The sequence below is a fragment of the Artemia sp. Qi Xiang Cuo genome, chromosome 4, assembly GCF_049724085.1.
Source record: "Artemia sp. Qi Xiang Cuo chromosome 4, ASM4972408v1, whole genome shotgun sequence".
Classification (NCBI taxonomy): domain Eukaryota; kingdom Metazoa; phylum Arthropoda; class Branchiopoda; order Anostraca; family Artemiidae; genus Artemia; species Artemia sp. Qi Xiang Cuo.
Window position 1 is genome coordinate 48435081 of NC_142797.1, and position 23022 is coordinate 48458102.

Consider the following 23022-nt stretch of genomic DNA (forward strand, 5'->3'; position numbering starts at 1 on the left):
AGAAAGCTAGAACTGCAGCTAACAATATTAGTTAAAAAGATCTATGTTTAATAGAGAGGAGAAGGGACTTGTACAAGTACTATCTGAGTCATAGATCATATGAAAACAAAAGAAATGTAAAGAAATTGGAGAAAGCATTAAAATATGAACTAAGGAGGTATGAAGTGGATGCCATGGACAAAATTGCCGATGATCTGGAAGATGCAGCTAGATGACGTAATAGTAAAATACTTTACTGGCATATTATCAAATTGAGTGGGAGTAGTTATTCCGGACCTGGCCCAGCTAAATATAGGATTGGGGCCGCAACTAGCGATAAGGAAAAAACTAAAGAGAGATGGGCCGAACATTTTGAGAATCTGCTTAACCGAGATAGAGTTGCAGGAACAAATATAGAGGAAAATGAAAAAGTTTGTAATACCTTGGATGTGAAGAAAGATTTGTTTTGTGAGGAGAAATTAGCAACAGTACTAAAAGGATTAAAGAATAATAAGGCTCCAGGCACTGATAGGGTGGTAAATGAGTTTCTTAATTATGGTGGCTCTGAGGTTAGAAATAAGTTACTGTAGATTATGAATATGATTTTTGAAAAAGGGGAAGTACCTAACGATTTTAGGATAACCTTAATTAAGCCACTCTATAAGAAAGGTGATGAAAATGAGTGTAGTAATTATCGAGGCATTAGTCTTGTCTCTGAAAGTAGCAAATTACTTAGTAATATGAAACTTTTTAGACTGAGAGATGCCGTAGACAAAGTTTTAAGAGAAGAGCAGTGCGGTTTTAGAAAAGGTAGAGGATGTGTCGACCAAATTTTCACTCTTAGGCTAATGATTGAGAAGTGCCTGAGTTTTCAAACACCTTTGGTCCTCAGTTTTATAGATTATGAGCAAGCGTTCGATTCTGTTGATAGAAGAGCTTTAGTAAAGGTTTTATCCTTGTATGGTATACCAGATAAATACATTAAAGTTATTAATGCCATGTTCAAGAATAACGTTGCTGCGGTTAAGGTGGGAAATGAGGTTAGCAGCTGGTTTTGTATTAAAGTAGGAGTTAAGCAGGGTTGTATTCTATCCCCCTTTATATGGATTATTTTGATGGAGTTTGTTTTAAGGAGCACAGGAAAGGCAATGGGAGACCACGGAATCAAATGGGGAGGAAAAAGTCTCCTGGACTGGGATCATGCTTATGATTTAAGCATCCTAGATGAAAGTTTGAGCAAAATGAATGAAGTTTTAGAGGTTTTGCGAGTTCAGGGTGCTAGAATTGGTTTGAAAATTAATGTTAGGAAGACTAAGTCACTAAGGCTAGGAATAAGTGAAGATAAAGAGGTAATGTTGGGTAATGAAAAGATTGCTCAGGTGGGCAGCGTCACTTACCTTGGTAGTATTATTAGTAAAGATGGTGGGAGTAGCGAAGATGTTAAAAGTAGAATAGCCAAGGCTCAGGGTGCTTTTTCACAGTTAAAAAAAAGTCTGGAAGAATAGGAAGATAAGTCTACAAACCAAGATCAGAATATTAGAATCTACAATGATGACAGTGGTCAAATATGGCTCTGAAGCATGGACGCTCCGAAAAGCGGATGAAGATTTGCTAGATGTTTTCCACAGAAATTGCTTACGGATTGTTCTGGGTACCCGGCTGACTGACCGTATTTCAAACAAAAGGCTGTACAAAAAATGTGGTTCAATACCGCTCTCTAGGGCTATAATGAAAGAAAGGTTGAGGTGGCTAGGGCACGTTGTGTCGATGAAGGATGACAGATTGCCGAAGATTGTTCTTTACGGCCAACCATCTAGGGCTAAACGGAAAGCAGGTCGTCCCTGTCTGGGGTGGGAGGACGTCATAAAGAAAGATTTAAAAGAAATGGGAACTTCTTGGGTGGCTGTAAAAAGGGAGGTTTTGAATAGATTGGGGTGGAGGAGGAGCGTGCGTAGCTGTGTTGGCCTCAGACTGCTTGGTGGTGCGGCGAGTTGTTAGTAGTAGTACTAGTAGAAATGAACAGAAAGTACAATAAATAACCGAATCAACCTCAAAACGAGCAGAAATTAATATGAGTAGGGCTCAAAACCCCAATGCCTTCCCAAGGCCAGAACATAATTTGCACTTTACTGAAAAAATTTCAATGTTTTCACTTTTATAAGTTTAATAAATCAAATATTATTAACATTTGAAGGAAAAAATATCAGTATATGTACATTAAACTGACAATGCACATTCATTTGTATTTTTATCAGTAAAGTCGAGTGAAAGTTTCAGTAAAGTCATGTTCTTTTGCTTTAAAATTTTGGGCTGGGCTGGTTGTTTCTTTTCAAACTATACTTGCTTTATATTCAATTCAGCTTATTGAGCAAGCCAAACAACAGGAATGGTAAAAATATTTAATACTTAATCTGTCTTCATTTAGCTCTTCAGATAGGATTGTTCAGGTAAAATCCAAACGAATGCACATCTTGATAGGTGAGACCACCACCACCCTTGCTGGATATATCCTGATTAGATAGCTATGTTGATGTCAGGCAACCAACTTAGAATAAGGGGTAAATATGAAGGTTTTTTTCATTACTCATATATAAATATACCATCCAATACTCTTTCTGGCCTTCACTTTTTCTAGAGTTGCTTACTGAAAGTGAAGTCCTTTAAGACTTTGGATGGATTGAATACTAAAAAATAAATTGGATTCTATGTTTTTTCCTTGCTGCTGATTTTCTAGTAGCTGGCTCTAAGGGCTGGAAAAAGGGGTTTCGTCTAGTCAGTATATTGCAAGTGGAAAGACAATTGTGCTCTATTAAGTGCATAGAGACAAAAGCATTATGCCTGCATAGACAGAATTTAAGATGATGAGAAGTTCCTCTTCTCATCAAGAGATGATGAGTTCCTCCCGATAAATTCTTCCATGGAAATATCCTCCCCCGAAAAATATCCATGTACGTCCCAATAGCCAATATTACATGTAAACAATGGGCAAAGCCCATAGCTTGTAGCCCTTCCCCCAGGGGCCGTGAGTGGTCAAGTCATCCTCAAATACATAGTTATAAGATCTATCAACAATGCTGAAAAAAATGGCTATCTCAAAATTTTGATTGGACGACTTTGGGAAAAAGGGCATGGGAGAGGGGCTAGCTGCCCTCCAATATTTTTTGTTACTTTAAACGGGCCCTTGAACTTTTGATTTCCGTTCAAATGAGCCCTCTCCCGATCATCTAGGATCACTGATTCGATACGATCACCCCTGGGAAGAAAAAAACAACAACAAATAAACACGCATCTGTGATCTTGCTTCTAGCAAAAAAAATGCAAAATTCTTCATTTTATATATATAGAGCTCTAAATTTCTACAGTAGAGTTCTTTGGTATGCTGAATCTGATGGTGTGATTTTCATTAAAATCACTTGATGTTTTGGGGGTTTCTCCCCCTTTTCCAAAAATTAAGCAAATTTCCTCAGGTTTTTAACTTTTGATGGGTAACATTAAACTTAATGAATTCAATATATTTTGAATAAGCATCAAAATTCTATTCTATTGACGTATCCATTGTTATCAAGACTCTGTTTCTTCGAGTTTTGGTTACTATTGAGCTGCATTGTTCCTTACTTACAGTTTGTTACCACGAACTATTTGATTTGCTGGGCGCTGAAGCTTACGTAGCTGTGTATTGTCAATAATTGGTGCTCTATTATGAACAGCGTGAAATGTGTTTTCTGTTCTTTCTAATCATCAGTCTTCTTCTGTTTCAATTATATAGGATCTCAGCTGCCCTGAAGAAGTAAAACTGTTCTTGAATTTCAAGTACCTCGTGGAGAAGTACAAACGCATATGTAATTCCCTACTTTGAGACGGACTAGGGTTTTCGTTGATTTATTGTAACGATGTTTCTGCTGTTGTTGCATTCTCCTGTGCCTTCCAAGAAATACCTCAACAGGTACTGTTTTCTTTTGTAGATGATTGGCCATGTACAGTAGTGTTTATTGCAACTGGTGACTCATAAGAAATTGTGCTAGGGAAGCAAAATGTCTACAGATGTAAACCTGCACTCCAGTGACCCAAGGTAAAAACAATGCCATATAAAGATGAAACCATTTTCCGCAGAAAGTCCATGGTGAATGATCCAACACTTGACTATGCTTGACTGCCAGATTACCCTGCAGCTTGGTCATTTAGACTTTGTAGCCGTGAGAGCATTCAGCTGAGATTCTTTATTGGTTTCAAACCTTGATAGCTGCCAATTTATTATCACTCACAGATAGTGTTTGATGATGTGTTGTAATAATTAATAATAATAATTTATTTTTGACCCGATATAAAGACAATGATGTGGAGTAATAAACGAAAAGAAAAAAAAAACACAAAAATACATTTAACAACAGTACAATAAATAACTATTATAATCACTGCGCTGGGGCTACCTGGATAAGTAGGTGGTTAACACCTAAATGAGCATAAACGCTCTCTTAAAGACAGTTACTTTGTCTGACTAACCAATTTACAATATCCGGACCGCCAAAAATCTGCATCATCTTTCTATTACTGTAATAGAACTTTCTATTACTGTAAATAAAAACTTGCAATATCTGAAATACATAATTCTAATATCGCTAATATCCCCTGGTCGAAACAGGATATGAAGGCCAGCTGGGAACAAAACTGCATGGTCACAAAAGCTCGCGTACAATTTAGCCAATGCCTTTCTGTTATATTTTCCCCTTTTGGGGACAATTTTCGCGTACCCCAGTTTCAGCTTCTCTTTAATATCACTCAATGCCCGGAAACGAAATAACGTAAGGGATTTGTAAATATTGATCCCAAGCCATCGAAAAGATTCAACACTTTTTACAGAAAATAAGCCGTAATCAAGCGGCGTTGCTGAAGATTTTGAATTAAACACTAAATATTCGCATTTATCAGTGTTGAGGCTTAATCCGATTTCCCCATACAGCCGCGATACTAATAGCACAGACTTACTTTGACCTGCTAACAAGCAGAAGATCATCCGCATATGCAATATAGGAGACGTTTGACAACTTGAAGAGTAAGAAAGCGGTATCATATTAAGAACATTCAATAAACAGGCTTTAAAAATATGAGGTGAAAGCACACCACCGTGACGGACTCCAGATCTAACCGGGATTTTGCCAAAGGCCCGGGAACCCTGCCTCAACTGAACATATGAATTCTGGTGCAAAAATCAAAGTACAAAAATAACTGAACTATTCCCACCCAAACGTGCCAGAAATCATGCCTGAGAGTGACAAACAGTATCGAAAGCTTTAAATAGTTCTAACGCGCAAAAATGAACTTCCGTTTTTTAAACGATGTGCTTCTTGTAACACTGTTGCAAGTATGCGATGGGCATGCTGGCATCCTATACGCGACTTAAAACCGAACTGATTTGCATCATAATCCACCTTATCATGAATAAATGGGAGTAATACATATTCAAATAGTTTACTTAAATTACATGCTACAGTGACTGGTCGGTAGGGTCCACAATTAATTGGATCCATCCCTCACATCGGAACAGAGTTAAAAGTACCACACAGGAAAGAATCAGGCACTAGTGAGCTACAAAAACACATCTGAAAAAGTAATTGCATATGGCTAATCAACTCTTAAATGTTCATCACAAGTTCCATCTAAATCAACCGACTTTGATTTTAGTCTTTTAATGCTTTTCACAACAGACTCAGCACTAATAGGGATAATATCTTTCTGGTGTAGTCTACGCAGAATATCTGGGTAAAGCAATCTACAAAACTCGGAATGGACTGCATAATTAACTTTACTAAAAATTGTCGAGTAGATACCAACCGATGAATCTCACAGGAATCAAACTGGACGAAGCAGTTGGGTTTAGCTTACTAAAGTTGACCCCTTCAATGCCGAGGACTTTTCAGAAAATTCCTTACCCTTATATCGGACGCTTCGCAAGTAAGATTTGAATTCAGACTTAGTTTTTCTTTTAATATTAAATACATGACCCGAAGTGGGGCGGTGAAAATGGTAATGGTGAAAATGTTGGCATTCATCAACAATTGCATATAGCTCCTATTCAAGTTGTGAATGTTTTTTTTCAGACTTACTCAGTTCTGATAATGCATAGACAAGAACTTCTCCACTGGATTAAACATAAGCTCTCAATCTATGTCCTGAGGCATCAACTTTCGATTCTTTATTTTTATTAGTATCGTCAAAGAATGACATATTTAAGACAATGTAAGATTTAAGTTCAGACCGAACTTTGTCATCCTCTGGGCCCCAACTGAATCTGTCTTGTTTCGTAATGTCACAGAAGGTCTTGTTTCGAGTGGACAAGCTAGGTATATATTTCACCTGGTAATTTAGACTTCTTAAGGATGTGAGAAGCCTTTCAAGGATATAAAGACAGGTATCTGACTGATAGCGTTAGTTTTCTTTTGAATGTGGTTTACGTCTTCTGCTCTAATGATAAGTCCAAAGTTAGTAGCTTAACTTCAAATGCAGCAATTAATAAACCGGAAATTTATTTTGTTTGATTTAATACCATCGGCATTTATATCAGATAATGGCCTGCAACAGTCCTTACCAGAATTTCAAAGACATGTGGAAACCTGGGGATTTACGCATATTACATCCAGCTCAGTCTACCCATAGTTGAAGAAACTTTCAGAAATCAATGCAGACTGCTCTGAACCTAATGATAAAGGCATCAAAAATGGTGATGATTCCTACATGGGATCACTGCAGTGCAGGGATACATCTGTAGACAGTCTTGGTTACCCAGCACAACTTAGGATTCACTAGTTACAATCAACAATACTGTCTACGGCCAATCATCTACAAAAGAAAGCAGTACCTTTTGAGGCGTTTCTTAGAAGTTGCAGGAGAATGTAACACCAACAGAAACATCACTATAATAAATCAGCCAATGCGTTTACACTCCTCCACAAGGTGCTTGGAATTCAGCAACAGTTGTTGCTTGTTCAGTGCAGCTGAGATCATATATGGCGGATAAAGATGAAGATTGGTGATTAGAAGGAACAGAAAACACATTTCAGGTTGTTCAGAATACAGCCCCAATGATTAGCAACGAACAACCAGGTAAGCTTCATCACGCAACAAATCTTCAAAAAGGCTCACTGGAACATTAAAAGTGATTTCGGAAAAGTCACATCATGAAACCTGCAGCTTTTCCTTATCTCGAGCACCTCTAGTACCAGTAGTGACAAGTATAACGCCCAACAAAATGTCAGGGTGTTTGTTAGACCCACAGACGAAACCTCGGACTGACCCAATGGGCGTGTGCGTGACATTCCGTAGGATAGCTGGCGAGACAAAAGTGACGAGGCTGTCCTATCTAGAAAAGAGAAACGAAAAATTCTGGCATCGAATGAAAATGCTTCTGAGTTTCGTAATATCACATGTCACCTCCCAGCGAATGATAAACTTCGAACCTTGTATCGCCAAGATGAGGCACTGATAAGTAGGCACCAAAATGAGGCACTTTGTGTGCTTGACAAGGTTGAAAATAAGTTTAGAGTGTGTGCTTTTCCTAGAAAACTTCGAACATGAAAAAAGGATTTTAATTCCTATTCAGGGACAATTAATTTATTTCTTCGGCAAAAGTAAAGAAAACTAAAGGAGAGAAATGAGCTCCAAAACAAAACTACAGTTTAAAAACTCAGTCTGGGATTGCAGACATTACAATTTAATTCTGATTTGAAAATAATTTATTTGCTTTTACTGAGGAATTAAGAAGAGGTAGCGGGCAGAAGAGAAATGGCAAAAGGAGGTATAACTTGGAAATTCATTCTGCGTTAACAGACAGCAAAAGCTCCGACGAATGGCGTTTGCTAGCTGAAAATTATTTTTTTCCTTTTTGGTTTTTACATTTGGCTGGTGGGTTGTTGGTTATATGAATTCCCCCTCAGACCAAGGCTGACGATTTCACCACTAAATTAGCACGATTATTTTCTGCTAATCTTCAAGTTTTCCCTCTTTAAAATCCCAAACCTGGTTATAATGGCTTTACTGCTCATTACTCCAATTATTTTACATTGGAGACACGTTGGATGGCTGTGGACCCTGTAATCAATCCGTTTTGTAGCCACAGTCAGACTTAGGCCAGAGATGAACGATTGGAAGGTCTGTTTGAGATGTTGGAGTTGGTGGTTTGTTATTTGGGTATATGTTTTTGTTGCTGTTTGATTACTCTTTGAGATAAGTCTCTCTAAGCTTGTTTCTTCTTTTGCCTTTTTTTAGGTAATCTTTTACGGGTTGAATGACTAAACCAACTAATTAGGACAGGCAAGAAAAAGTCGGCTTGACATTAACTCACCAATAAGCCCAGACACACAGATAGCCAGGATTGACTAGTCTTTTTTTCTTTTGTTTAATGATTCATTGATTTTCATAACTGCAGTTATGATATTGGTCAGAATCCCAGAGGGCTATACCCCCGCTGAGGGTCACATCGTTGTTTTCTTTCTTTATTTTTAGAGTGAGTTTGTAAATTCTGTTCATTTTTGTACACTGAGTTTCTTTCATAATAAGTTTCTTTCATTTTACTGCGCCTATATGTTTTTCATATAGGTTTCAGGTTTTGGAAGGTTTTGACATGATTTTTGTTTTAGGAGATTTATTTCTTCTGAATTGAAATTAAGAAAATATCTCAAGATATTTAGGATACTGGTTAACGGCTAGGCTGGTTTTTGGAGCATAGGTAAAAGTTACCCGCTTGGTTTTATCTCTAAGGTACCCCCTCCCCCTCCCCCCGTAGCCTAGTGTTGAGCATGGTGGCCCGAAGTGGCAATTGAGTAGAAGTGTCAATCGGAAATTCCAAACGAAAGGTTTTCTTCTTCTCCGGGACGGTTTTTCTCTGGGTCATAAGGATATAATCGTATAACCTCAGTTTTAATTTAACCCCCTCTTTTGCCCCTTGCATTTGTCTTTTCAGTGTCCTCTCTTTTTGAGACTGTTTTCTCTCTTTTAGACTTCTTTACTTTCGCCGTAGAAATAAATAAATCGTCATTACATGGGAACTGAATTCCCACATTACGTTTCTCATTCTGATCTTTCGAACATTAACGGATTTTTAATTGGATCTGGGACACTTGATCCCACATCTCGGTGCCTCATTGTTTTTGCTTCATCTAGGAAACATACTATTTGAACCCTATCACTTTCGGATATAAGATGAGAAGGAAAAAAAAGAATTACAGAAAGATTTTTGTCCCCAACTGGCAAGCTAAATATTTGATTTCCCATACAGGAGGGGGCATGGCCTCTTCTGTCTCCCCATCTTACTTAGGGGTTGTAACGCCTACCCCGCTGTCACGGAATTTGTTTCATTTAAGAACTTGAGGGTTTGTGCCTCTCGACCTCTGAATTTGTTGAGGAAAAGGACGAAGCATTATATGCTTTTCAAAAGGAAATGACACGCTAAGTGATACATTTTTAAAATCTGAGGGCTCCTGATTCTCTGACCCTCTAGAAATATTGTTTGTACGGAAGAGGTGCATACTTTTCTTGGTTTAGAGATTTTTATGTTAGTGAAAAAAGCTCATGAGTAATTCCCCTCTGAATTTCGCAGACCCTGTTAACTGATTCCTGATAATATTGTTACTCTTTTTGACAATCTGTATACAAGCCCTTTAGGTTTATCTTCTGTCTTGGCAGTGGATTAGAGTTGAGTATATAGATCTGGGAAAAGCTTCTGGCGAGTAAGAATAATTGCCTTTACCTCCTAACTTTCTGTAAGTAGTAAGTATACGAATCCTCGGAAAATTTCCAATTGATATTGCTCAACCCCTTTAAAGACCTCTTTTAAATTTATCCTCTCTATAATCATTGTAAGGGACATCGTCTGCCTCAATAGTCCTTATAGATTGACTTAACAATTGCAGGATGGTCTTCTGATTGCTATAATACCAAGAGAATCGGAAGGTTGATCTAGTTTTTTTCCATGGGAATACGTCACCTCATGTAAACGAAATTGTGAGGGTTATAGCGGAAAAAACGAAACCAGACTTAAGACAGCGCTAGTGAGTGTTACTGTGACGATTTTCACTATATCTACTGTAGGCCTACTTAGAATCAATCCCACAATCGAATATATATAAAATCAAATATAACTAATTTCAAGGCTGACTCATAGTGTAAAATTTCCATATGCATTTAAATTTCCATATGCAATTAAAGCTGTACTTGATTTTCTGGAATTGACGCAAAATATCTTATAGTTATTTTTAAAGGAAAACATTGTAGTATTGCACTGCATCCGATTAACGACGCTTCTAGAATACCAAGGTCCTTGCGTTAGTCCTGCAGTTTGTTGCTACAGCTGTTTGATCTCTTCGTCCTGTATTATCAAGGCTAAGATCAAACCCACTGCGCTACCACCAATAGAAGAAAAACAAATTCCAAGGAAATTTGGAATATTTGAGTTCGAAAGATTGCTTGTTTGCATATAGACATACATCCAGCTTTTCCTTGAAACTTTCCCTTATCGATATAAAAAAAGACCAGACAAGTGTCCAGCAACAATCACTCCTTTACAGTTCGAAAGAAGCTTAAGTGGGTTGCCCATAAGTTTTGAGTAAGTATAACCATTTATGATGGAATTATTTTCTTTATTTTTTGGTGTTAAGGGGGATGAGGGGATAAATTCAGAAAACAAAAAACAGACCTCTATTTTTTATAGAAACTATTTGTTTTTGTCCCATGAAACTTTTTGAGGTTTTACTGTTTTCAGGCAAATTATCATACTCTGAGCGTTGTTGTTCAAAAATAAAACTTTGGCTTGAAGAGTGAGGGGATGAGTGGAATGACAGTCCCCTCGTGTCTTGGATAACCTTGAATATGATAGACCAAGATTTTCTAATCTTGCTTTGCCTCTATATATATTTTTTTTTTTTTTTTTTTTTTTTTTTTTTTTTTTTTTTTGCAATGACTGCTCAATCTGTCTTGGAATTGGAAATGAGATTGTAAGCTGTGATCCACCACATTATACAATAAATCTTTACCTCAAACCTTCTTGATATATTGTTTTGAAATATATCCTAATTTTGGTGCTCCTAAAAAAATTTCTCATTTAGGACCTGGAAGTTCTCAACAAAAAACTGCTGCTTCTCATAGAGAATTTTACATAAATCCTGAAGACCTTGTACTACCACCTCCGCCTTCTCTAAGTGCAACCGGAAGGCAAAAAGCACCTTACAGAGCAGACACGGATGACTTCTGTAGGAATAGAAGTAAGGAAATGGTGGCTCCTGTCCAAAGAAATTCATATCAACGAGAAGAAAGACTGTATCAAAAACAAGAAAGAATAAGTATAGTTCAGAAAGAAGAAAGAATAAATGAAAACCGAATAATGCAAGAAATTTTTCTGCTCAAAAAGGAAATGAGTCGAGTTTCTGTTGAACTGCTGGTGAGCTTGTTTTTTTTATGTTTGTTTTCCTTTAAAATTTTTATTTTGGAACTGTATGGTCGGAAATACCAATACTAGAATTTACTTCCGGTAGTTCCTTAGTGTGACTCTTATTGCTCAATTTCTATTACTTAATATCCTACTGGGTTTTTACCTCTTCTTGACAAAACACAATTCCGATCAACTTAAAATGTTGCATGTCTTTATAGTTTATATTTCCTCGTGAAAGGAAGTGATTCCTTATAAGTGATGTGATATTTTTATATTGATACAAAATAGGCTAATAAAATTGAGAGAAAAGACAAGTAATTGTCACAAACCTTTTTCTTTGTGAATTGATTAAGACCTTATGCAATATTTAAGGATATATTGTTTGTTTTATTTTTCTTCTTTTAGTTTGCTTCATAAAGGTTAAAAATGTCGCAAAAACCCTGCGTAAAAGTTGTTCCTGTTTCTTATGGATGACAATTGTCTTATTGATGATGTGTTTTGTACAATATGCTCAAATAAAAAAAAAATCTAGAAAACTGGCTTACAACTGCAGCATTAATTATTTGCTTTAATTCTTGTTCGTGTATTTTGTGTGAATATTTTGAACTGTTTACAGACATACTTTTTTTGTATTTTTAGGCTTTAAAGCAACAAAATGAAAGTCAAGAGGCAGTGAATAGTTTGAGAAAAGATGTTTCAAGCTTGCAAGGTGAAATGCAGATGCTCATTGCTGGGATGAGTGAAATATCGGGGAAAGAAGATCGTTTTGAAAAAATACTTGAAAAATATTCTGGAAAACATGATCAGCTAAAAAACGAAATCAGACATCTAGATAAGGAATTCAAAAGTATTAAAGAAAGCCTGAAAGGCCTTGGTAAAGATTTCAAAGCTTTGTGGGTGGATACAAAATCTATGAGTGCTATACATGGGGACTTTATTGGACTTGAGACAAAGTTTGAAGCGCACAAGGCTATGGAAGCTAGAATGCTATCGAAATTTGAAACAATGTCAAAGCTTAAGGCGGACGTGGTTCATGCTTCACGTGACATCCAATCGTTACGGGGATCTCTCGATAAAAAGCTTGAAGCATTTTATGAATTGGAGAAAAGAATGGCTAAGCTCTCTGCAGTTGACCACCGTACTAAAAGATCAACTTCTCCTGAAACGTTTTCAATTTACTTGAAGAAAGTGGAGGAAGTATTTTCTAAAAAAATCGCACGTATTGAAAGCTACCTTGATGAGAGTAACCGGGGCAGAGTAAAGAGTAACCAGTTTACCATGGCTGCTAACTCTGCTAAAGAAAGCATAGGAGCTCAAGAGGAGCTGCGTGAGAGGACTACAGACGCTTCAACCGAAAGGATTGTAAAACAGCTTGATAGAAAAGCCAATGAACCTGCAGGTGCGAAACCGGAGGGCACCCTCAAAATTGTAAAAAACAAAGCAAATGAGCCTACTGCTAAGGAAACAGAAAATGTTGTTGAAAGGGTAAAAAACAATGGAAATCCGCCTTCTGTTGAAGATACGGAAAATATCATCAAAATAGGGAAAAGAAAAGCAAATGAACTTGCCATTGAAGTAGCGGGTAAGAAGAGGCTGAAGAATCAAGTCCAGTGTCAAATCCAGGAAGAAAAAAATGTAGCAGCAAGTACTAAATTGAACAAGCCATATTACTTGACAAGAGGATATAAATACCGCCTCCTATCAGAAAAGAGAATTCAAATAGAGAGTTCAGCCAGAAAGATTGGCCAATTCAGAAAAACGGAGATACTACCATTTGGAAAAGTCTATTGGATGCAATGGTTGTCGTTCCCAGTGCGAAAGGTTGGACAGATTGAGTGCATGTTGCAATCATGTAAAAAAGGAAACAAAGTCATAGAAACCGTTCTGTTTGGTTGGATTGGTAAAAAACCCCAGGTGATGTCATCTAACTGTATTGCTTATGCAAAAGCTCCCTTTTATTCACTTGGTTTTGAGCTTGTGAATGACAAAATCGCAAAAGTTAATTTTATTATTGACAATCAACTTGTTTGGCTTGACCTGAAAGTTGAAATGCTGACTATTACAATTTTCCAATCAAGAACGAGTAATTCAAAGAAAACATGTTCTAATCTGAGTGTTATTCCAAAGTTGGCCTGGAAACGAATAAAATATGTTCTTGGTCTTGATGAAAGCTATAAGCCCTATATTATAAAAGCAAATTTATATGACCAAGTAACTTTTGCAGCTTTAGGCGAACAAGAATTCAAGGAACAAAGTCTGCGTCCGGCGGTGTTGGAAATGGAAAATTCTCTGTCGGTCTTGGAATTAGAAATGACATCGAATAGTTTGGCTGCTGAAGTAACTGACAATTTGAATCCGAATGAAATGATAGTTTCGGATGCAATTTATGAAAGTAAGATCAGTCATAAAGAGAATCATACTTCAATGGAAGACGAAGTGAATTTGAAAGCTAATCTACCCTTAGCTCCCAAAAGTGTTTCTCCGATGAAAGATTCTGTCTCGAACAATCCAAAAGAGGCTGAAGTCAGAGAACAAGAAACTTTTAAAGCTGGTCATTTAAAAAGCTCAATGAAGTGGTGCCCAAAGAATCTGGGCAAGTCTGGAGATATATTTCATTCCTACGTAGGTGCCCCTCAAAAGTACGAAGATCCTGCCGACATGGAATCCGTACCTCATGAAAAAGTTGCAGTTGAGTCACATCTACCAGCACCTTCAGTGGATGAAGTGAGTCTAAAATCGGATGCAATTTATGAAAGTGAGATCAGTCAGAAAGATGACCATAGTTCAATTGGAACTTCATTTGATGACGAAGTGAATTTGAAAGATAATCTATCCATAGCTCCCAAAAGTGTTTCGCCAATAAAAGATTCTGTTTGGAACAATCCAAAACAGACTGAAGTCAGAGAACAAGAAACTTTTAAAGCTGGTGATTTGAAAAGTTCAATGAAATGGCGCCCAAAGAGTCTGGACAATTCTGGAGATATGTTCCAGAGATACATTTCTGGAGATGTATTCAATTCCTGCGTAGGCAGTTCCTTTATGGACCTCTTTTATCATGTACGCTTGAATCAAGGGAGTTCTATATGCCCTAGCTCATCCCGTTCCGTTTGGAACACCGGCCCAAGTGCCCCTCAAAATTACGAAGATCCTGCTGACATGGAATTTGTACCTCATGAAAATGTTGCAGTTGAGTCACATCTACCAGCGCCTTTAATGGATGAAGTCAGTCTGAAATCGATGAGCCAATCCGCAATTACAAGCGACGATATCGAGATAATTGATGGAAATATACCGCTTAAAAATTTTCCTGACCAAGAATCAAGTAAAATATCAATTATAAAGAATGATCTTGCTTCCGAAAAATCACTTGGGGAGTCTGCACAAGAAAGCTCTGGTGACAAAGTTCTACACGATATCGAGATAATTGAAGAAAATATACCTCTTAAAAATTTCTCCAGTCTGAAAAATCTTCCTGACCAAGAACCAAGTGAAATATCAGATATACAGAATGATTCTGCTTCTGAAAAATCATGTGTGGAGTCTGCACAAGGTAGCTGCGGTGACAAAGTTCTTCACTATATCGAGATAATTGATGAAAATATATCTCTTAAAAATCTCTCTAGTCTGAAACATCTTCCTGACCAAGAACCAAGTGACATATCACTTATACAGAATGATTCTGCTTCTGAAAAATCACTTGTGGAGTTTGCACAAGAAAGCTGTGGTGACAAAGTTCTGCTCGATATCGACATAACTGATGAAAATATACCTCTTAAAAATCTTCTTGACCAAGAACCAAGTAAAATATCCATTATACAGAATGATTTTGCTTCCCAAAAATCACTTGTGGAGTCTGCACAAGAAAGCTGTGGTGACAAAGTTCTGCACGATATCGAGATAATTGATGAAAACATACCTCTTAAAAATATGTCCAGTCTGAAAAATTTTCCTGGCCAAGAACCAAGTGAAATATCAGTGATAAAGAATGATTCTGCTTCTGAAAAATCATGTGTGGAGTCTGCTCAAGAAAGCTGTGGTAACAAAGGTCTATATGATACTTTATCTGAGACAACAGAAAAGCAAAGGTATAGTACTTAGTATATTATGTCTTGTCTATGGGTTAAATAAATTTAGTGATAAGCAAATACTTGGACTTGGAGCAAAGTCTTGGAGTTGACCATTTTGTTATTATAGAGAATATCAAAGGCAAAAGTACTGATTGGTATGTCAAAATCTTTCCCATTCGTTTTCCTTGGTTTGCTACATGAATTTGATGAAATATTAAACAAAGTGTAGTCAGTTATAGAAGGAGGTGGGCATATTCATCAAAATAGCAAAAAAGCCTGTTGTATGAAAATAATGGAAACTACAGGGTAGAACCTGACTTCATGTGAAATTTGTGTGTGTGTGTGTGCATGTGAAAATTCTGTTTTGTTAGAAGGGTAGGCGAAGAAGAAATTTTCTTGGATAGGTAATTCAGGACGACTGAGGGAAATTTGTACTACTGACCCATCCAATCACATCTGTGTTTTATGGGGGGGGGGGAGAATTTAAGCCCTATGTGGTCTATGTCTTCGTCTGTGGTGCTCCTGCTCAATTTTCAAGTTCCCTTCAAATTTAAGATAAATTAACCTCCAGATAAGGTTAGATTTTTGTTTTGATTTTCGTTTTCAGAGTGAGATACTTCTAAGAGAAACAGGAATTTGCCATTTTGAACCGACTTTGATTAAAGTTGAAAAAAATAATTTTGATCACGTGTGAAAATTCGCAATGTGTGCAATAAAGTTCCGCAAAAATGTTAATATTTATTTATGAATGCAAAAATTGCATTGCGATTACAAATTTGATTCTGATGAGAACCAGGAATTATGTGTAGTTCGTTATTTCAATCTTTGCGACATTTGCCCGATAAAAAAAAAAAAAAAAAAAAAAAAAAAAAAAAAAAAAAAAAAACTGTTTAATGGTTGACATTTGGCATTTGAGAAGTTGGATCCTGGGTAAAAGTGAAAGCTGGGATAATAATTCTTGTATTGAATGAGGTTGAATTGTAAGTGTTCTATTTACTGCTTCAAAGTCAAGGTTGTAGGTTTTTTCTAACCGATTTTTTTTTTTTTGCTTACTGTCTCTTAAATTAATCCTACCTTTTTGACTCATTCATTATAGAAATGACTGGTGAAATAAAAAATAAACAATTGTCCTGTAAGCTCAATGCAATGAAATGTTTTTAAGTACTTTATACCTTATTGTTTTACTCCAACTTTGCTTTCTCAAAGTTCTAACTGCACTTATTCTTGAAGTAGTAATGAGCCCTAATTGCTTTTTGTATACATGCAGGAGATTTGCTGTAGTTTTTTTTTAAGTTGAAATAAGGCTATGTGAAGCTATATTTCAGCTTCGAGTGGTAGCAGCAAAAACGAATGTGTGTGTCTCGTACAGGGCAATAATTATTCTCCTGTCTATTCTAATAGAATACAAGTTCAATAAGTGCTGCTTATATTGTAATGGAATACATTCCATATTACGGAAACCACCCTAAATATCAATGAGCTAGGCAAAATTTTGCGAGATGACAGATATAAAGAAGCTTTTCCGAAGCTCTTATGATTTGTGGGGTGAGGCAGGACCGTATCCAGGATTATTTTTTTCGGGGGATGTTTATCAGAAGGATATTTTTCGAGGGGGGGGGGCATGTTACACAAAAAACGCATAAGTTTTTTTATGTTTATTTTTGTTATGTTTTTACGAGTCAGACACAAATTTTGTTTTAGAGGGGGGGGGGGTTCAAACTACCTAACCCCCCCGCCCCTCCTGGATACGGACTTGGAGTGAGGTATTGTAAAATTTTACGGAAATGAATATTTTGATGCATTCCAAAAAAAAGAAAAAAAATGTTGGGTAAGCTTTACTGTTATTACCAGCTTTCTGCGTTATTGCTTCTTCCATCTGACCTAAGATTGGATTTTTTTTTCTAGTTTCCACTCAGTTTTGGGCAGAAAGGAAGACGCCCAGAGCGATGATACATCCGTCAAAGCCGCAAATTAGACCATGGTTTTAAACATTCTTGTGATATTTGCGGATTATCATGCCTGAAAACTTGTCAGGTATAGGTGGACAAGTTTCTATGGTTCACGAAGGTTGGCTTTTGAAAAAATGCCATGTTCATTTATTGAAAAAAATCCGTTGGATATTTGTATGTTTCGAATTTCAACTTTTTCCAGTGTTGTATACCTATATGGAAGTAATAAATGTCTGGTAGTCCTTTAGATTTGGTCTGCTCATAGTTGAAATCTTCAGGAAGTGCAGTTCATAAAATAGATGAAGCTAATCTCAATCTTTTTAATCTTATAATCTGGGGGTGGAGCCTTTCTTTTCATTTTTTTTAACGGTGTTTTCCAAAAAAAGGTGTTTTCCAAAATCTAGCAACTGCCACCCCCCCCCCCTCTCTCACTTGCCTGGTCTTCATAGAAGCGTTTTTTGGATATTTCAATCTAACCAACTAAGGACCAAAATATAAGATTACCATTTGAAAAAGGGTGGTCTGAAAACTAAAAACTATACTACCAGGGAAACCATAATGTGGTGCTAGGGGATCAGATCATGTAAATAGCTCATTCAAAAAGAGGCTTAAAAGACGCCCTTGGAAGAAAATTGAAGTTACTAATATTTTTTCAAATCAGCATCGTGCAATACCTTCGAATCTTCATAACGAGAGATACCGACCGTCTCCTCCCACTTACCTCATATACACAAAAGTGTCGCATCGTTTGCAACTCAGGATTATTTAGGTATCAATTAACATTAGGTGGAAGTTTAACTCATGCACTATTGTTCGTGTCTATGGCGTCTAACTCGGTATTGAACCGATTTTCAGGATAGGCTATTTAAGCAGAATGTTTGAAAAACGTCTGAATGTGCCTTCAGGGTTTGGATGATGCGTGGCACCCCAGGAGAAAGGAGATCAAAAAATGTTAATAGTCTCAACAAAATTAATGTATTAATCCTATATCTTTAAATAAACACTAATTGTTTACTTATATATTTAGTACCGGGAGACCGAGCTTCACCCGGTCCCTGGGACGCGGCAGGCTTGTATATATGTGATAATCAAATTACGCGTTATCATAATTATCATGTAATTCTTTTTTAAATCATGGGGTGGCGAATCAGCAATTTCAATTGAATTGAGTAATTCTGGTGTGAATTTAATTCTTTCTTTGTGCATATTCTTCACATAATTATAACTTCTATAAGATTTATCTTCTGCTGAATGTTGATCAATAATCAGAATTAATATTGCTTTCTTCTTTTTTAGAGGGGCTAAAATAATACGTTCCTTCATCACATTGTAATTTTGATTACTTTGGGAACTCTTCCTATTCATTTGATCATGCTCGTTGTCACATGTCCTCTAGCCGTAGATTTCGTTTTCGTCTACAATTCGTTGTGGTTCTCGCTATCGCTGTCTTCTAACCGAAGATTTTGTCTTGCATCATTTTTATTTGGGATTCGTTGTGATGCTCGCTGTTGCAAGTGTTCTAAGCGCAAATTTGGATGTGTATTATTTTCGTTTGCGTTTCGTAGCGACTCTCGCTGTTGTTTTTAACGCAGGTTTTGTTTTGCTTCTTTCTCGTTCATCATTATCTCATACATTTTTCCCAGGCCTTTTACTTTAACTCTTCGGATTTATTCATCGTCTTGTACAAGTTTGCATGATGTCACAGATACCAAAAACTTACTTTCTAGCTTTTTGCCGGTAGTCATTTTTGCTTTAATATGTTTTTATATATTTCCGTAACAACCAGACATGTCCTGCTGCACATACCCTCTGAAATATCTAAATACGCATTGAAATAATTATTTTGTTATTCTTTGGTCTTAAGAATGTGACAAATCAGCAATTTTCTTTGAATTAAGAAATTCTGGCGTGAATTCAATTCCTCCTTCCTATTTATCCTTCACAGAATCGTAACTCTTATAGGATTTGTATTCTCCTGGAAGGTGATCGACAATCTCAGCATTAAATTTCCTTACTTCTTTTTTTTTAGCGTCGCTAAAATAACGGATTCCTTCATTCCATTTTAATTTCAATTTGTCTTCTAACTACAAGTTTTGCTGTGTATAACTTTCGATTGCGATTCTTTGTGATTCTCCCTGTCGTTTGCCTTCTAACCGCAGTTTGCACTGTGCATAATTTTCGTTTGTGACTTCATTTGTGATGCTCGTCGCATATCTTCTAACCACAGAGTTCGTTGTGGTTCATTTTCGTTCACAATTACCTCAGACATCTTTTACATGGCTTTTGATCTAGCTGTTCGGGTTCATTCGTCATCTTGTATAATTTCACATGCGTTAATAGATACCAAAAACGATAAGATCACTCCTGGGAAAAAATGATCTAAGCTGCTCTTTAAATACACTTAGTTACGACATCAGTCAAACGAAAAAATATTTTTCCAAATTAAGGGCAACGAATTTTCCCAAAGTCGTGACCTATCTATATGTTTTATCTAGGCCAAAAAATGTCAGTGTCTTAATGTTCTTGAAAAATTTATGAGTTGTTTTTGAGAAAAAATATACCCATAAGCCATAAATCTATATTATGGATAATTGAAGCAGAAGGTTCTATAGGCCTATTGAGTCAAGTAGTATATTGTGTTGAGGAGAGGGTTGCAACGGAGTGACAGAGCTCTGAGGAGAGTTTTTTTTTTATAGCGAGTGTCGAGCTTGGAGAAATATAATGAAATATAATGAATAGATTAATTATATTAGTAAAAGAGTACAGAGAGAAGGGAGAGTTTGGTAAGTATTATGAGGAATATAAGATTGAGCGGAGAAAGTATAAAGTGTTTATAAAGAGTTCATTTGAATATGAGAGGAGTAAAAAAAAATTAGAGAGGTATTTAGAGGTAATGACATTAGATCATTTTAGAAGTTAGTGAAAAGTTCGTTAGGGAATGGGAATAAAGGAAGGAGGATTCCACCAGCTGAAACCTTGCCAGATTATTTAGAGGCAAGGGAATGGTGGATTAGAAGAAAATATAGATCTTAGAAATATAGTAGGATTAGACAGCCAGTGGTCAGATCGACCTTTAACAGAAGAAGATCAAGAGCTATTTCAGCCTGTAACCCAAGATGAGGTATGGAAATCTCTAAAAATGATGAGAGGTCGATCATTACCTGGAACAGATGAAATACCTGCAATAATTTGGAAGTGGGCACGAGTTTCGGCAATAACAATGATAACGATTATTTTTCCAAAGTTGATATAGGTTTCCTAATGGCCAGAACAATGGGCTACGACAAATGTGCCACCCCTTTTTAAAAAAGGAAACCGAGAAGAACATGAGAATTATAGGTTTTTAGTGTTAGGGAGCGCATTAAGTAAGCTATTGTCTAAGATTTTGTCTAGTAGGCTAGATAAGCGGCTGGAAAGAGGGAAAAGGCTGGTGGAATCTCAGGCAGGATTAAAAAAAAATTATAATGCAATAGACCAGGCAGTTAAGATGTATTTGGTAGTGAGGGTAGTTGCGAGGGTTGGTAGACGTATATCGAGGGTAGTACAAAGGAGGATAGGAGTGAAAAAAAAATGCACTTTGTCTCCTAGGCTATTCTCTCTGTATGTTAACGATATATAGGAATATCTAAAGCAAGAAAAGGCACGAAGTGTCAAGTTGTTTACAGCTAGTATGATTTTGTTACTGTTTACAGATAACACAGCGGTACTGGCGTATAGTAAGGAAAATCTTCAAAAACTTCTAGACTAGCTTCAGAGTATTTTAAGAAATAGCGGTTAGCTTTGAATACAGATATGTCAGTAGCTATGGTATTTAGGACTAACGGGAATATGGGGGGGGGGCTAAGATTTAGCTATAGAGGGAAGAAATAAAAATACGAGTAGTTGAAGAATTTAATTATTTAGGAATTAAGTTCATGGCTAATGGAAGAGGTATATAGAGGAAGTGGCATTAAAAGGAATACGCTAATGAGAATGTCCCTTGAAAGTAGTATTAAAGAGTTAGGCCTAAAAGATATTAAGCTGCAGAAGAAACTTTCAAACAGTTCGTGGTAACGAACTGTAAGTAAGGAGCGACCCGGCTCAATGGTAACCGAAACTCTAGAAAACGGGTTTTGGATACCAATTGATACATCAAAAGAATCAAATATTAATGCTGATTTCAAATATATAAATTTCATCAACTTTAGTCCTACCCATCAAAAGTTACGCGCCTGAGAAAATTTGACTGATTTTCGAAAAAAGGGGGAAAGACCCTCTAAAAACAATTGAAACTTAATGAAAATCACACCATCATATTCAGCGTATCAAAGAACTCGACTGTAGAGGTTTCAAGCTCCTATCTACAAAAATGTGGAATTTTGCATTTTTTTCCAGAAGAAAGATCACGGATGCGTGTTTATTTGTTTGTTTGTTATTTTTTTTTCCCATGGGTGATGGTATCGACCCAGTGGTCCTATAATATCGGGAAGGGACTCATTGGAACGTAAATTAAAAGTTCTAGTGTGCTTTTAAGTGACCAAAAAAGGGAGGGCAACTAGGTCCCCTCCCACGCTCGTGTTTTTCCCAAAGTCACCCGATCAAAATTTTGAGATAGCCATTTTGTTCAGCATGGTAGAAAATATGATAACTATGTCCTTTAGGATGACTTAATCCCCCGAAGTCTCTGGGGGAAGGGCTGAAAGTTATGAACTTTACCCAATGTTTACATATAGTATTGGTTATTGGGAAGTATACAGACGTTTTCAGGGGGGATTTTTTTCTGGTAGTGGGGGGGGGGGAGTCGGGGGTTATGTGGGAGGATCTTTCCACGGAGGAATTTTTGATGATTGAAGGGACACTGCTATGAAGTGGCACCGGATTTCCCAGCATTATTTAAAAAAAGATCAGAAATTAAATATAAAAAACAAGTTTTTCAACTGAAAGTAAGGAGCAACATCAAAAATTAAAACGAACAGAAAATATTACGTATATGATTGTGTTCGCCCCCTAGTCATTACCTCGCTCTTTACGCCAAAGATTTTTTACTACTTTCATAAGAGCTATTTATTCTAAATAACGGCCTTTGTGATTAAGGGGTCATTTTTAAAGAATTGGAACAAAATTTGAACTTTAGCTTGAAGAGCGAGGTATTGACTAGGGGGCGAACCCCCTAATATACGTATTAAAAAAATATGAATATAGAAGTTCGTTACGTAAGTTAATTCGTAAGTTATGTATATTTATTACTAATAAAAACGTTCGTAAATAAAATTATACAATAAACAATAAGTAGAACAACAGGGAAATTTTTTATACAAGACAATGGAACGCAACTTTAAATGAATATTTCGACCCTAAATCCAAGGGCCGTCCTCAGCAAAACAAACGAAGAGAATAAAAAACAATATGAAAGAAAGTTACATTAAAATTTAATCATTAAAACTGAAATGTTTTTTAAAAAATGTTTTAAAACAGCCCTAATATCATTACTTCGAAGAAGTTCAACCAGGACTGGTACTCCAAACGAAGTGGACAGAGAACAATTCATTCAGATGGAATTAAAATACTTACAGACAAGCTTTTATAGCTAATCTCGCCTTCTTGGCAGCCAGCCTAGAGGGTCTATTCGTAA

The 23022-nt window shown here is 36.6% G+C and overlaps 1 protein-coding gene across 1 annotated transcript in view; it reads left to right on the plus strand.

Annotated features, from left to right (window-relative positions):
• The window catches only part of LOC148953180 (uncharacterized), a 42944-nt gene extending 25286 nt beyond the window's left edge, over window positions 1-17658 (plus strand). Inside the window, exons 2-4 of the mRNA XM_089088347.1 lie at window positions 11073-11404; window positions 12035-15480; window positions 17368-17658. Coding sequence (XP_088944473.1) covers window positions 11073-11404; window positions 12035-15480; window positions 17368-17437 — 3848 coding nt within the window. The 3' untranslated portion in view covers window positions 17438-17658. The remainder of the gene's footprint in view (window positions 1-11072; window positions 11405-12034; window positions 15481-17367) is intronic.
• Window positions 17659-23022: the final 5364 nt, after the last annotated feature.